Source organism: Eublepharis macularius, chromosome 18 (genome assembly GCF_028583425.1).
Source record: "Eublepharis macularius isolate TG4126 chromosome 18, MPM_Emac_v1.0, whole genome shotgun sequence".
Lineage (NCBI taxonomy): Eukaryota > Metazoa > Chordata > Lepidosauria > Squamata > Eublepharidae > Eublepharis > Eublepharis macularius.
In genome coordinates this window covers 23,779,246-23,795,423 of record NC_072807.1, presented here as the reverse complement: position 1 = coordinate 23,795,423, position 16,178 = coordinate 23,779,246, and the positions used below count along the sequence as shown (strand labels likewise).

The 16,178-nt window shown below is 44.1% G+C and overlaps 1 protein-coding gene across 1 annotated transcript; it reads right to left on the bottom strand.

The window, feature by feature from the left end:
• Window positions 1–2,666: 2,666 nt before the first annotated feature.
• Window positions 2,667–15,863, bottom strand: ISG20 (interferon stimulated exonuclease gene 20). Its single transcript, XM_055002850.1, has 4 exons — window positions 15,699–15,863; window positions 13,010–13,263; window positions 10,707–10,907; window positions 2,667–2,893 (listed from the first exon to the last, which is right to left on the bottom strand). Exons 2-4 carry the CDS (start codon window positions 13,238–13,240, stop codon window positions 2,801–2,803), a joined length of 525 nt encoding a protein of 174 aa, XP_054858825.1. The 5' UTR covers window positions 13,241–13,263; window positions 15,699–15,863; the 3' UTR covers window positions 2,667–2,800.
• Window positions 15,864–16,178: the final 315 nt, after the last annotated feature.

The window sequence follows — 16,178 nt, the reverse complement described above, 5'->3', positions numbered from 1 at the left end:
GTCTTTGCTCCCTTGTAACAAATGTGGAGCTCCACACTTGAAAGGAAGACCTGCCTATCAAGCTAAATTGGGCTTAGATTGGGGTTTCCAGGGCAACAGCAGGGCCGTTTCCACACGGTTTACCTTGTTCTGAAAAACAGCGAAATCTCACACGAAGTCGCGTGAGAAGACACTGTTATCGCTCGAGAAGACGTGATAACAGTGTCTTCACGCGAGATTTTGCTGTTTTCTGGAACAAGGTAAGCCATGTGGAAACGGCCCAGGAGTTCAGACAGAGTTCAAACAATCCCTGCCTAAGGTGCCAAGGGAATTGATTGCAGGTACTAGACTGTCTGTCTTGATGAACAGCAACGGACGAGGCTTGCAACAACCACCTGTTTAGAATTGGGCCTCACAAACAGCTTGTTCGCGAACAGCAGATTGGGCCGTTCATGGCTTTTTTTGGATCGTATTGCTGTTCATGCCCATCTCTAATTGTGAGTATGCAGGCAGAATTCACAAACAGGAGATGATGAAGCACTGGAGGGGGAAGGGAGATGAAATCATTTTTAGAACTATTTTTCACTCGTCAAAGCAGCCCAATGTTATCCTAAAATGGCACCAGGTCATCGCCCTGGAAAACCTTGTATCGACCTTTTCTATGTCCCTCACATTAACAAGGAAACAAAGACCCATCCTTCTTGCGGGCCTGGAAGCTGCTGTTTTTAGCTTATTGGGGCTTTTCCTTTCTAAACTGTGGGAGTGTTTGGTGCAAACAGGAACCACACGAACTTTTCCAGAACATCTTAAAAACAGAAACATGATGCTTACCTGCTGGTTACTTTCCTTGTTAGAGAATCAACACATTCTTGGGCTAGGGATGTGAAGCTGGAACTTTTCTAGTCAATCACTAACCCTGTTTATAAATATTGCAAATGATCTGTATCTGAAAAGAATAATTTTTGATGCTTGAGAGTAGTCAGAAATTTTCCATTCTGACATTTATTCCAGAACGTTGCTGGCTGATTTCATTTCCACAGGCAGTTAGAGGGTCAACGAGGGGAGAGTGACTCAGTTGATAATGTGCCTGACAAGGATATCTTCCAACCAAAAGAATTAGCCAGTCTTCCCATTTAAATAGGATCATGCTGATTGGCATTTCTATATCTATAGTGTTTCCGCTTTCTGCCAACAATTGCACCACCTCAGGTATAGGGAAGGGCTTTCTAAGTCTATGTGAGTATGACTTGTATTTGTATTAATAATTTCATTCTGCCCATGGGCAACTGCTGGGGCGTGGCAAAAGTTCTGTTTGCACCTGCTGGAAGACAGAGGGCAGATGTGGAATGTGACAGCGGCAGAAACTGTAGTCCCTTTGATAAGCAGCTTGCCTGGAGACTTGGGAGTGGGGGTATGCAGAGGCTTTCTCCTTTCCACAATAAGCTGCCAATATGGGGGAAGTCTGCACTGGGATGGGTTGTCATCTTACAGTAGTCTGACAACTGTCTGCAAGCTTTCCTTCCCTCTTTGGAGAACCCAGTGTTTGCTCTTTCTGAGAACTGGGTGCTCCAAAGGAATTGGCTGCAAATTTTGTGCAGCGGACAGTCAAATCCCATCTGCCTTAATGTACGTTATTTTCCCCTTCTGTTGAGCACACACACAGCCCTGCTTATTCTGACCCAGTTCTGGGGAGACGTGCACTCTTTCATTGGAGGTAGTTGGTTCAATCCTTAAACTGTGTTTGTCAAGAATGGCTCTCGTGAGTATATGCAAAGAAATTAAGTAAGCAGCCCAAGGTTTCCACCTAGTGCTCAGTAATGAAACTTCAACTCTTACAGATACTAATTTTAGCATCCTACAGATGCTACTTTTTTTTGCCTTCCCTCCCCTGCTCTAATCAAGCTTGTACCTTTACATCCAAATTCCCTTCTTTGCAATACCTGTCCCACCTTCTGACTGCAATATAAGGATCTCCATTCCTACTTGTATCTGACAATGGGAGCTTGACTCTCAAAACGTATATCCCGGAAAATCTTGTTGGGTCTCTAAGGTGCTACCAAACTTGACTCTTACTCTTTTACTGCAGACCTACACACCAGAAACTGTGACCCTTATATTTACATGGCCACCTTTACATAGGAATGTGTAACTTAGGGCTAGTTGTGAATTGTGATCCAGGAGAGACGTCCAAATGGGAGCACTCAGGGAGGCTCAACAGGTACAATAACACGGCAGAAACCTCTGCATGCAAAGTCAAAATGTTGCATGCACTGAGAATTTAAAACTGATATGGAGTCCCCTTGCAAATTCCCACCCTTGTGTGCAAAATCCATGGAGGAAAACTGTGGCGGAATGAATGACTTCGATGTGCATTGAACAGGCAAGAGCCTTTGGTAATAGCGAGACATGCTTTTGAAGTGAGTCTTGGTATGGCCTGTTTATCTGAGAAATGCTGGAGGGCTAAGTATACCCATAGTGCCCATTCTCTCTCTCTCTCTCTTACACACACATAAACACACACGAATGTCATCTCTTGATGGTGTAGTGGAGAAATGCACATATATAAGTAAACCAGATCAAACACAAAGGATGCTTCTTGCTCTTACTTATTAGGCACTCATCCAGGCTTGCAGTTGCCACCAGAGGTTTGCCAACATCTCAGTGCTGTTTTTCAAATCAAAAAGCAATGGGAAGAATCAACTTTATTAGCATAGATAATATATGAAACATTCCAGAATGTAACTAACTGAGTGGGGCTCTTGGAATCAGGTAACCCACAGAAGGATGCTGTGGCAAAGAAAAACAAAACAGAGAAGCAAGCTCAAGCAATTCCTCCGCTCTTTGACTTGGAGAATTTGTAGAGTTCCATGGCTGCTCTTGCATCTTCTACAGAGGAATGGCCATTTATGCTGTTCTGCAAAGAAAAATGACAACACTCTTAGCCCGGAATGGCTTGTTTGTTCAACATCTGAGCAAGCTTGAAATCTGGTGGCAAATCACACATAAGATAAGAGGCATGCTGCCTAACAGCCCAAAGAGCATAGATGACACCTGTTAAAAGGGTGTGGGATTGCTTGAAAGTAGGGCATCCGTTTTTCATGCACATGTTTTGTTGGAACATAACCTGTGTATAGAACTGTGGCTCACTGGCAGAACACTTGCTTTGCATATGGAAAGTCCCAGGTTCAATACCCAGCACCTGCAGTTAAAAGGCTTAGATAGTAGGTGATCAGAAAGACCTCGCCCTGAGACCTTGGAGAGGCACACCAATCAGGGAAGACAATATTGACCTTGATAGACCACTAACTCATTTAAGGTAGCTTCATGTGAGATACTGACTGTGCTTGTCTCCTATATGCAAAAAAGGTAGTCCCCTGCACAAGCACCGAGTCATTACTGACCCATGGGGGGATGTTTTCTTGGCAGACTTTTTGTTATGGGGTGGTTTGCCATTGCCTTCCCCAGTCATCTACACTTTATCCCCAGAAAATTGGGAACTCATTTTACCAACCTCAGAAGGATGGAAGGCTGAGTCAACCTTGAGCCGGCTATCTGAACCTGGCTTCCGCCAGGATCAAACTCAGGTTGTGAGCAGAGCTTGGGCTGCAGTACTGCTGCTTACCACTCTGCGCCACGGGGCTCTCATATAGAATTTTTTAAAAAGAAAACTAAAATCCACCTGATCGGCTGTTTGGAATGTAAAGGGCTAAAGGGCAGGCTGAATCCAGCTCCAGCCTGATTGACCGTCTTGATCAGCAGAATGCCAGATTTTTTCCCCAAAAGGAATCAAGGGATGCAGCCCAGACTGCTGAACGGGGCGAGGAAATCACATTCTTTTCTCATCTTGTAGGGTGAAATGTGGATTTAAATTTCCAATCTGCTGAGAAGCTTAGGAAGTGATCTTAGAGCAGGTACTGTCCTACTTGACGAGGTTGTTGTGTGGATAAAATGGGGAGGGAGCCATGCAGGCCATCCCAAACTCCTTGGTGGAACCAATCAATCATTCAGCGGATGGAAGGACAGAGAGAGAGAAGAGGCACACTTGATGAAACTGACATATTACAGGCAAACAAAGGAGATGTTCCTGTTTGATAAATTGGTAGCAACATTCATTCTATTTATAGTAAGTTGGTATGACAAATTGCACAGGAGCACCGGCTGGTAAAGTAAGCTGGCAATCCTGTCATAATCAGAAATGCAATAGGAAAAGCAGAGAACTGGTTCTCTAGCGAAGAAACTCTCATTCCACCCTCCTCTCTCCTATGCTTTTCATTTCATAAGCAACTTATTCTGAGGATCTCTCCCCCCCCCCCACTTGACTTTCTAAACAGAGTCATAATGGCTTTTCTTCATTAGGGAAAAGTCGTTGCTAGGAAACATTGTTAGTGTTCATTGGTTACCAACATCTATTCTAGACAAATCAGAAGTCAGTCAGGCTCCAGTATACACACGCGTGCACACACACACAAACACCACATAGCAACAAGGATATCCACCCAGTGTTTGGTTTTGCAACATGTCTATTGTTTTTTACTCCAGGTGCGCAAGAAAATTAATAAAACTTTCCCCAATTTTAATTTTTGGCAAGACTGAATGACGGAAAGAGTTCCAGATCTCACAGTTTAAGCATCAAGTGCAACGGGGGACGGCATTCTGTACATGCTACATTGGATTGACAGTTTGGTGTAGAGGTTAAGAGTTTGGGACTCTAATCTGGAGAGCCGGGTTTGATTCCCCACTCCTCCACTTGAAGCCAGCGGGGAGACGATGGGTCAGTCACAGCTCTCTTGGAGCTCTCTCAGCACCACCCACCTCACAGGCTGTTTTGTTGTGGGGATAATAATGACATACTTTGTAAACCACTGAGTGGGTGTTAAATCATCCTGAAGGGCGGTATATAAATCTAATGTTGTTGTTGTTGTTATCATTATCATCTAAATCATCTTATGTCCTTCAGTAAGAGTCCCTACACAGGATCACTAAATGAAGATTGTGCCTTAACATAAGACAAACCCTGCTGGAGCATATCAAGAGTCCATTTTGTCCAGCGTCCTGATCCCAGGCTTCCCATATCCAGCGCTGACCTTCTCCCCACCAAATCATGTAACACACAGATTCTCAATAGTAATCTAATCAAGAAAAGGTAGAGAGAAGAGACTCGGCTTTTGAACCAGTTGAAGCTTCTGAGCAGTCTTCAAGGGCGGCTCCAGACAGAGTACATTATGGTAGTCCAGCATAGATGCTACAAGAGCATGTGTGAATTGTGGCCTTTTCCAGAAGAGTGGAAAACCAGGCCACGTTGGCAAAACATACTCCTGACTCCCACAGTCACTTGGATATCCAAGGTTCACAAGGGATCCCGGAGCTCATCAAAATGGTGACCTTGCTCCTTTAGCGGCTATATAATCCTATCTAGTACAGGTTTCCTGATCAGCTTTCGATCTTGACTCACAGCACTGCCATTTTATCCAGACTTACCCAGATTTAATTTCTGCTCGCTCACCCTCATCCTTATAGCCTTAAGACTTGTTTCAAGTCTTCCACGGCTTCTCTAAATTCTGATGGACAGGAGAGAGAAGAGTTGAATTTTACCTGCATACTGGACAGCTCAACCCAACTCCCCAGCACAAGGGTCAAGATGGACCCTCACTGGTTCTATCGGTGGAATCACTGATGGGAGGAGCATAGTTTTGGGAACAGACTCCTTTTTGCCAAAGATCCTGGAGAACCAGCACTGCTTAGCCTAAAAACGGTGAGCTTGGTAGACCGTTGGTCCAGCCAGGCATAGTGCAGACTGTGCTCCCCTGGGCTGTAAGTGGCTCGCAGCGTGGTGAGCTACAGGGGGTCAAGCAGAAAAAAGAGTCATGGGATCATACGAGACATAAGTCAGCCCACCCTGTAACTGTTTTGTCGATTGCCTCTAACTATGCGCTACCTCCTTGGATCCTTTGAAACTCCCATTCTGATGGAAGTGCTATATATTTAAAACAAAACAACTGCTGCCTCTCTCCGGGCAGTTGCGGGAACGAACACAAAGGAGCGCTTGTAAATTTGCTTTGCAGAAACCTCAAGTGATAGACGACGATGATGATCCTTTTATGTTGCTGCCATTACCTTTCCTGCCGAAGAAACGGCGGCAGCACAAACAAGAGCCAGGGGTGATTTTAAACTCGGGAAACAATTTGCGGATGTGCACGTGCATTTTGGGGAACGTCTCCTCCTAAATGGCTGCTCTGAGATTTCACGTTGAGCTCCACTTGAATTGTCGCTTGCGGCTCCTGGAAAGGTTGTTGCTAGACAGAAGGGAAGAGCCACGTACCACCTAGCAATCTCTCATTGGTCGGAAAGAAAAATGTCACGTCAGTGACATCATCGTCAGTTATCGGCCCCAGGCAGCTGCAACCATATTTCTCAATGATAAAAGCTCCATTTCCCCCTTTTTGTTGCCATTCAGTATTAATGAATATCTAGGTGGCCATCCGGTACATGCAAATCCAAAGAGCCATCAATATTTGCATAGGAACTCATGAATATTCATTCATAATGAGCTTCAGTCATCCAGTCAGGGAACAGATTTGATGCTGTACAGGAAACAATACGCTGGCAATCAAGAGGCATCGCCTTCGGGGTTATAAATCCTGCACTTGGGCAGTTACTAATGCAAACAAACTGCCTGATATCAAATCAGACCCATTGATCCTTCTAGCTCAGGATTTCTTATTGCATCAAGGCAATGTGTTTATCCACGGTGCAAACGAGACCTCTGCGGCTGCAAATGGTGGGCTACATGTTGCATGGTGCTTTAGTGTTCGTGCATATACACTGACATTAGAGACATCGGCGGATTCCGCACACATTGGATAATGCTCTTCCAATCCTCTTTATAGATCATTTGGAACGGATTTTTTCGTGTGCGGAACAAAAAATCCACTTCAAATGATTGATAAAGTGCATTGAAAGTGCGTTATCCAACATGTGCGGAATCAGCCAGTCTTACTCCAAGATTGGCCTTTTATCATCAAATTAAGTACCATCAAGTCAAGACAACTTATGGCAACCCCATAGGGTTTTCAAGGCAAGAGACAAACAGAGGTGGTTTATCATTGCCTGCCTCTGCATAGCGACCCTGGGTCTTCCGTGGTGGTCTCCCATCCAAGTACTAACCAGGACTGACACTGCTTAGCTTCCAAGATCTGGTGAGATCAGGCTAGCCTGGGCCATCCAGAGATGCTTTATACCAGGTCAGATAATTGGTCCATCTCTGTGTTACATGCTGTGAAGCTGCTTCTGAAGTACGGACACCCTATGAATGAATGACCTCCAAACATCCTACCATTAACAGCCTTGCTCAGGTCTTGCAGCTGAAGGCTGTGGCTTCCTTTATTGAGCCAATCCATCCCCACGTTGGGTCTTTCTCTTTTTCTACTGCCTTCAACTTTTTCCTCCAATGAGGCTTCTCTTCTCATGACTGGTCCATCTACCTCCATTATCTACCCAGATGAGAAGCATCTCTGTAGCATCTCACATCGGCTACCCCAAATCTGTTGGCTGCAGATATGGAGGCGAGAACCTCAGATCTTCTACTTGAAAAGTGTGTATTTGGTCACTGAGCCACAGCCATTAGGATAGGTAGGCTACCCAGAGGAAGGTTATTGCTTTGTAGTACAGCAAATAGCAGTTGGCAGCAGAGGGTAGGACCCAGAACAATGGGCTTAAATTACATGCACAAAGGTACCGGCTGGATATTAGGAAGAACCTTTTCACGGTCAGAGTAGTTCAAAAGTGGAACCAGCTGCCTAGGGAGGTGGTGAGCTCCCCCTCACTGGCAGTTTTCAAGAAGAGGCTAGATGAATATTGGTCAGAGATGCTTTAGGCTGATCCTGCACTGGGCAGGGGGTTGGACTAGAAGGTCTGTATGGCCCCTTCCAACTCTATGATTCTATGAAATACTTAGCAATTATTATAAGAACACATGAAGCTGCTTTATACCAAGGGGTTAATTTAGCTTGGTACTGATTCTTGCAACCAGCAGAGATAGTGACCGGCAGCTGTAGACGGCGTTTTCAATATCTGCTCTCTGAGAGCTCAGCTACAAAAGATGAATTACATGAGGACACTCATGTGAAGGGAGACGCAATGTTAGCCAGGAAGCTGAGTTTTAAAAGAGATCAGAAGGGTCTTTCAATTTCCCCTCTCTACAGAGCCAGCAAAGGTCACTCCTCAGAGAGTTTGCTAATTTCCTCTTGGTCTCCCGAAGGCTCTGTCTTCTAGGAGGCGAAGAGGAAATTAACAAACCCTCTGAGGAGCCATCTTTCCTTCTCTGTAGAGAGGGGAAATTGATCTAAGCTGACTGTTAAAACTCAGCTTCCCAGCTAACATTGTGACTCCCTTCACGTAAGCATCCTTGTGTAATTCGTCTCTTGTAGTTCTGCTCTGAAAGATCCTTTTACTGGAGATGCTACGGTCTAAAGCTGCACTTTACTGCTGAGCTTCAACAGAACATGATGAAAATCAGTGTGTGGAATATCAGATCTGGAACATGGAAGGTCAGATTGAGCTGTGATATTCTTCTCAGCTCACTGGAGAGGAGAGGTATTTGCAGGGGTGTTCTGGAAATAAAATAGAACGGTCTCCATGCATTCCACCCTGCTTGGTAAACCATCTAAGAGAAAGATCCATATTGAAAAATGTGAAAGCGCTCTGCTCAAAGAAAACAGTTCTGGAAGATGCAGGCGAAGGGTTGACTCAGAATAACCGGGACAATGTTTGCAATATGATTTTGATAGTGTGAAGAATGGGATGTTGAATGCAGAATGCAGCTTCTTGAATATGTGTCCATCTGTATGTGTATTTGCAAAGGATAGTAAGTTTTTGGCCCTGAGGACAGGAAACACAGACCTGAAGCTGGACATGCATGTTGGTAGTGCTGTGTGAAATCTCAGAAGTGTGAAAAACTGCCCGAGAAGGTTTCGAGTCGCCGAAGACAGGGTTTCAGCACTTTGGAGAGTTCCTGGCTCCTCCCCAAGAAGTGCAATGATTGAACTCAGAGCTAAACTACCTGAGACGAATTACACGAGGATGCTCAAGTGAAGGGAGGTGTAATTTTAGCCAGGAAGCATAGTTTGAATTTCACCTCTCTCTACAGAGCAGGCAAAGATCGCTCCTCCGAGGATTTGTTAATAACTGACAGAGCCTTTGGGGAGGCAAAGAGGAAATGAACAAATCCTCTGAAGAGCAAGCTTTTCTGGTTCTGTAGAGAGGTGAAATTAACAAACCCTTTGAGGAGCGATCTTTGCCGGTTCTGTAAAGAGGGGTGAAATTCAAACTACGCTTCCCGGCTAACATTGTGTCTCCCTTCACTTGAGCGTCTTCATGTAATTTGTCTTGTGCATTTTAGCTCTCTGTTGCAGAATAGGGCCACTGCCAAAAAAAAAAAAATTACAGGCATTTTCTTCATTGGCCTAATTTAAACCAATCAGAAAATCCAGCTTTTACCAGCAATAATTCCATTTTGTTATTGTGTTGAAAAGCATACAATACACAGCAGTAATAAAAGGCAACTTGTCATGATGGGTACGCATGGGTCCTCGGTTACAGACAGACAGACCGTTAAGACATAAGGAGCGCTCTGCTGCATCCTACTCAAGACTCAGCTAGTCCAGCATCTCCTATTTATTTTTCTTTTTAGACATTTATTCCTTGCTTTTCTACCCATTCAGGGCCCAAAGTAGCATATAACATCATTCTCTCCTCTGCCATTTTATCTTCACAACTACCACCCTGAGAAGCACAATATACCGAGGGCAAGTGGGTGGCCCATGGTCCAGCTTCAGTGGCAGAGAGGGGATTCAAACCCAGGTCTTCCTGATCCTAGTCCAACGTACAAACCACTACACTCTTAATATACAACAGTGGCCAATCAGATACTTCCAGGAAGCTGAACTGGCAAGGAACGAAGGCAGCACCTCTTTTGCTTATTTGTTGTCAGTGTCCAATATTCAGAGGTAGACTGCCTGTGACCATGGAAGTTCTGTTTACCTATACTGAATGAGGCGCAAAAATTCGGTTTGTCTGGAAACTGCTATTAAAAAGAGTCTTTGCTTGAATCGCTGCAAACCACAAGGCAGGTCGAGTGGTATTGCCGAACCCTGCTGTGTTAAAGATCAGGTCTTAACCTTATTTCATTGCTCACTCATAGTGCCTTCTCCTATAACATGCGTGCACTGATAAAACACTGCAGAAAAGCAGTGTTAATGGCATGCATACAATTTCTTTCTATGCGATGTTTTTTGCACCGGAGTGCACAGACACATCGGTAACACACGGCCCCAAAAGAACATTGATGCAATCCTTGAGGCATTTTTTTATCCTTTACCTTGACGCAGCGTTTTATCAACGCATAGTTGAACACGGCTACTGCAGAGGTGGGAAAAGATTCAAATGGTGAACTGTGTATGCTCTGTCATCAAGAAAAAATGAATCACATATACTAGTCACCTTTTTATCCCACCCTTTCCTCCAAATAGCTATATGGCTCTTCCCTCCTCAATTTTATCTTCACAACAACCCTGTAAGGTAGATGAGAGCAGGTGTCCAGCACCAGATCACCTACGGAGTTTCATGGTCAAGTGAAAATTTCTTCTGACAGTTGTAACTGCTGCACCATACTGGCAGAATGGAAAGAAAAAAGGAGAAATCTAGAAGTCCTATCTACATTGCTCTCTTACCTGTATGCTTTTCTTGAGCACTCTTTCACACAGCACCCTGAGGGAGACCCGCCGACATCGCTCAAGGCCACCTGCTCTCCTCAACACCCAGTCGGTACTTGTGTCATAGACTCGGTACATCCACTTGGTTTCTTCCAGGGCTTCAAAATCATGCCGTAAATCGTGGCCCACCACTAGTTTGCCTTTCAGAATCTCTACAATCTACAAGGAAAGAAAAACAACTGCTTCTTTTAGAGGGCATGTCCACAGATTTAAACCAATCATTTACAGCCAAAATATTCTAGGGTTCTTCTGAGTCCTTACAACATCCCTTCAAAGTAGGCCTGTACTGGATACACTCAGTAAAAGCTTGCCTCAGAAAGGCTTTTATCTGGTGCCTAAAACTTGACATAGAAGTCACCAGACATACTGCAGAAGGGAGAGAATCCCACTAGCACAGGGGAACAGTATGGCTTTAGCAGCCATTACATAAGTCCTATTCGGAGGTCCACCAACTAATGCACCAAATACTAAAGGACAGAGAAATCCAAACTTAACAGGCCTTGATATCACTAGTTAAGAATGAAAGTGAGCACTCAGTGTTCAGCAATATCCAGCACGCATCTCTCTTATCCTTGTGACCACATAGTGTACGCATTTTCCTAGATTCTGTATATTATATTGATAGAAAAGTGAACATAAGGCAAGCCCTGGTGGATCGAGCCCAAGTTCTATGTAACCCAATATCTAGCCAGATGCTTCCAGTCATAAATGTCTTCCACCAGTGTTTATTCATAGTATTTCGTATTCAGCAGCACACTGCCTCTGACAAGGGAGGCTCCACTCAGCTATCATTAATAAGGGTCATTGAGATAACGGATTTGTCTAGACATTTTAATTGTCCCCGAAGCTAATCACCAAACTTTGTGGCAGTGAATACCTGCAAAAAACATACATTATATAAAGAAGGAGCCAATCCTGAACATACTGCTGATGCAATTCAGAGGACCATTCTCAATGTATACTGTTACCTCTTTCACATATCCACTCTCATCCCTTAGTCATCACCACCACCCCAAAACATGCCCTCAAAAGCTGCAAACTCTTTTCTTTTGCATCTTAGGGTGGGTGTTCCAGTCCCATAATTATTCTGATTGCCTTTCTTGGGCCTACTAGTTTATTTTTTTGTGTTGCACCATCATTCAATAGGATACAAATTTCTGAATTAAACAGAAGACCAGTGGCTCCTTAAAGACTAACAGCACTTATTCCACTGTTAAGTTCTGGTGAGGCGGAGCTCACTTCATCAAATGCGAGAAGTGGTTAAGTCATTCGGCAGATCTATTTATCAATTCTGCAGCTTTAAATATAAATAAATCTGGCCTAATGGTCGAACCATTCTTGCATCTGATGAAGAGAGCTCTGACCCACGGAAGCTAATGCTGGGATAAATTTTGTCAGTCTTTGAGGAGCTACTGGACTCTTGTTTTATTGTGCTACTACACACTAAGAGCCAAGCTACAAGAGATGAATTACATGAAGACATGCATGTGAAAGGAGTCGCAATGTTAGCGGGGAAGCTGAGTTTTAAAAGAGATTGGAAGGCTTTGTCAATTTCCCCTCTCTATAGAGCCAGGGAGATTGCTGCTCAGAGGGTTTGTTAATTTCCTCTTCTCCTCTTAGAAGGGGAAGTGAAACTGACAGAGCCTTCTGGAGGCAAAGAGGAAATTAACAAACCCTCTGAAGAGTGAGCTTTGCAGGCTTGGATGAGCTGAAGGTTATAAACCTCCTGCAACTGGAACGTGATTGTCGACAGAATTAATCACATGGTCACACGCATTACGTATGATGAGAATCCAAAGCATTCCGGGTTTAAGATCAGGGTGCCCTTGCTACAAGGAGGAAAGTACCTTGCAATTTTGTTGGACAACCCAAAAGAAAGGGCTTTAGGAAACATTTGCAAATTCATAATGCTAAAACTATTATGTGCTAAACAACACATGTGCACCAAGGTAGCCCAGATACTGAGATGACGAAATCTCAGTTCTGCATCCTGTATCAACGCATACTCATTTTCTAAAAAATTTCAGCTTATTTTTATTCTTCCATCCAATTCAACTGACGGGGGGAAAAATTCTCCCCAAACATTCTAGAGTGTGTGTGTGGGGGGGAGGGGGCTGAGTCACTCTGGGGCCAGTGTTTATCTGTAACAGGAGATAGCTCTCCATTTGTTATTTAATTCAGGAATGAGAGTTTTCTAGCCAGTACAAAAGTTGGGTATTTATTATTTGGGTGCCCAGATCAAGCCACGTGTTTGTGCTTACCTCTCTCTTGGCAATGGTAAAATCTGTAGCTCTTTCCATATCCAATGGCTGAATTCCACTCACCAAAGTCCGGTAGTTTGTTATTTTCTCTTTGGGAAGCACAAATTTATCATATATCACATCACCGTTATAACCAACGATACTGCATCGAGCCAAGGCGCTCCTCGTGCCAAATGGCCCTACACCCACCATCTCGCAGTCCATGGCCACAATATTGGACTCCAGTTCCATTTGTAAAGCACGCTAGAGATATTCTAAGAAAAAAATGCAATGCATTTCAACAAGCCAGAAGAGCAGAGAGGTGGGCATACTGAGTACAGCTGAGTACCTTGAGTCAGTCACAGCTCTCTCAGAGCTCTCTCAGCCACCGCCCACCTCACAGGGTGATTGTTGTGGGGATAATAATAACATACTTCGTAAACCACTCTGAGTAGGTGTTAAGTCCTTGAAGGGTGGTATATAAATTGAATGTTGTTGTTATTACTATTATTATAATAAAACCATTAAACCCAACCAAAACCATTATTAAAATACATACAGAGATATAAAAACAACCGAGGAAATGCCAAATGAAACAGACAAACAAAAAAATCTTCACCTGCTGGCAGAAAATGGCAACAGAAAGGAACAGACGAATCTTCTTGGGGGGGATGTGCTTTGCACAGAGAATGTCCCACATAGATTGTAACTACAGACCCAAGAGAGCCACTGCCAGCCAGAGGAAACACGACTAATCTTGCTAGATCAATGGTGTGTGCACAGCTTTTTTTCAGCTGGAACGTGGTGGAATGGAGTTCTGGCACCTCTTGAAAATGGTCACATGACCGGTGGCCCCGCCCCCTGATCTCCAGACAGAAGGGAGTTTAGATCAGGGGGCGGGGCCACTGGCCATGTGACCATTTTCACCGAGGGTGATTTAAACTTTAAAAAACTCCCCCTCCCTTGTTCCAGCTGACTGAAAGTGAAAGTCATTGTGCAGTCCTGAGTTCCACCACTGAGTTCCACCACCTCTTTTCCCAGAAAAGAAGCCCTGGGTGTGTGACTCAGCGTAACACAGTTTCAGTGTATGTTTGTTTTCCGGCCTCACCCAAATTCATCATCAGAGATTTTTAGCTCTTTGTCTTCTGAGCAGGCAGAAGCAGAACTCTCGAGATACAGGCAGGAATTCTCCTGAGGTACTTTGGGCAAACCTACAGCCAGTGCCCACAAAATGTGACTGGGCCTGATAGCCCACTTCTGTTTTCTACTAACAAGCTGCAAAATCCAATTCCACCACAATATTTCCTGTGACAAGACTATCAGGCCTTACCTTTATCATTTTAATAAAAGGCAAACTTTTTTCCCATTTAAAAATTAAAGTCACCATCTCCCACACTTGGTATTTTCAATTTTATCCACATGAATGGACACGCATGGTTTTTTAAAACTTTACAACTTGTGACTAATGTTGTAAATCTGACCACGTTGCCCTTTCAGATTCTTAAGACCTTTTTGTACCGGCAAATACATAATTTTTACACAAGTTCAAATAATCTTCGAGATGTATTATTTTCCTGCCAAATGTGAAGAAACACAGGGAGATCCATAACTTCTTTGCCTTTGGAGTTTTGTTTATGTCCCCCCGGCCAAATAGACATACTATATATTTGCTGTTAAAGAGGCCAAATCTAGTTCCTGTTCTTGTCCAAAGAAATGTATTACAAAAGTTAAAAGGACTGACCAAGTTTCCAAGAACCAGACATTTTGGGTGGCAAGAGTTCAGAGAGGAGAATGGCTTTTTCAGATTTAAGTGCAGGGTGGGGTGGGAAGTCGATGCTGGGCTCACAGAACCAGAACCCGAGTTGATGTCAGGCAGCTTCCCATTTTCAAAGCTGTAACACTGTACTCAGTTACTTAAGAGTAAGTACCAGCAAACCCAGTGGCACTTCTGAATAAAGATATATATGATCAGGAATCATGATCAATATCCTGCCCGTCCACGCCCCCCCCCCCTAAAAAGCTTCTAAGTAGGAAACTGAATTTCACTTTTACCAAAAAAAAATGTAAGAAGGAAGACTGAATGCTGTCCCTTTCCAAGGTTTCAGAGAAGGACAATCAAAGAGTCAGAGAGAGGGAAAGGTCAGGGGTCTGTTTGTCCTTCCCCCACCCCCTACTATCCTGCTGCTATTCTCAGGGACTTCCTCTTTTTTGCACCTCTTCCTCCTCTCTCTGTCACACACTTCTCCATCGACACCATGGGTTGAGGGCATGCCACCCTGCCGTCTTTAGACTAGATACAGGGTTGCCAACCTCCAGGAGGTGGCTGGAGGTCTCCTGGAATTACAACTGATCTCCAGTTCCCCTGGAGAAAATGGCTACTTTGGAGGGTGGACTCTCTGGCATTATACCTAATTGAGGATCCTTCCTCCCCAAACTCCACCCTTTCCAGTCTCCCTTCCCAAAATCTCCAGGAATTTCCTAATCTGGAGCTGGCAACCCTAACTAGAGAGCTAGAAAGAATCCCCTCTCTTCCCTTTCCTAACTAACTTCTATGACATTCCAACCAGAAAGGAACTCATATTTCTTTTCTAAAGCTTAGCCAAGGCTGTTCGTGTAAGTTTCTTTCTCTCTCCTCACACGCATGCTCTCTCGGTAGCGCAGTCTCCCAGGCTTCCCTGCATACTATACAACTCTGCTAACATTTTCTTACCTGTCGGAGAGCACAAAAGCAGGGGCAAAGGGGAGTGCTTTTTGGAGAGCTGCTGCACCTTCTCTTTCCCCTTTCTTTCCCCACCCTTTCTTTTCAGTGGTGGCGGAGGAGGAGACATCAGAAGCGAAGAGGAAACAGAAAAGGATCCTAAAGAGAGCTGGCATGAGGAAAACAAAAGTAAAACCAGCCACAGAGTTAGCCGCTCTTAAAGACACAGCGCCTTAAGCAGCAGGAAGTGTTGTTGAAGACCAAGATCAAGATAATTCAGACTATTGTATTCCCCATTAACTATGTGTGGATGTGAAAGTTGGACAATGAAGAAAGCTGACAGGGACAAAGTTGATTCATTCGAAATGTGGTGTTGGAGGAGAGTTTTATGGATACCATGGGCAGGCAAAAAGACAAATAAGGGGGTTCTAGATCAAATCAAGCCTGAGTTCTCTCTAGAAGCTAAACTGAAGCTATTATTGCACTTTGGTC

Bases quoted from the DNA above. Each gene is read 5' to 3' on its own strand.
- ISG20 (XM_055002850.1), bottom strand. From the start codon at position 13,240: ATGGAACTGGAGTCCAATATTGTGGCCATGGACTGCGAGATGGTGGGT. The intron at 10,908-13,009 runs GTAAGCACAAAC...CTTTCCTTGTAG, and splicing joins TTACCATTGCCAAGAGAGAG to ATTGTAGAGATTCTGAAAGG. The intron at 2,894-10,706 runs GTAAGAGAGCAA...TTTTCTTTGCAG, and splicing joins TGCTCAAGAAAAGCATACAG to AACAGCATAAATGGCCATTC.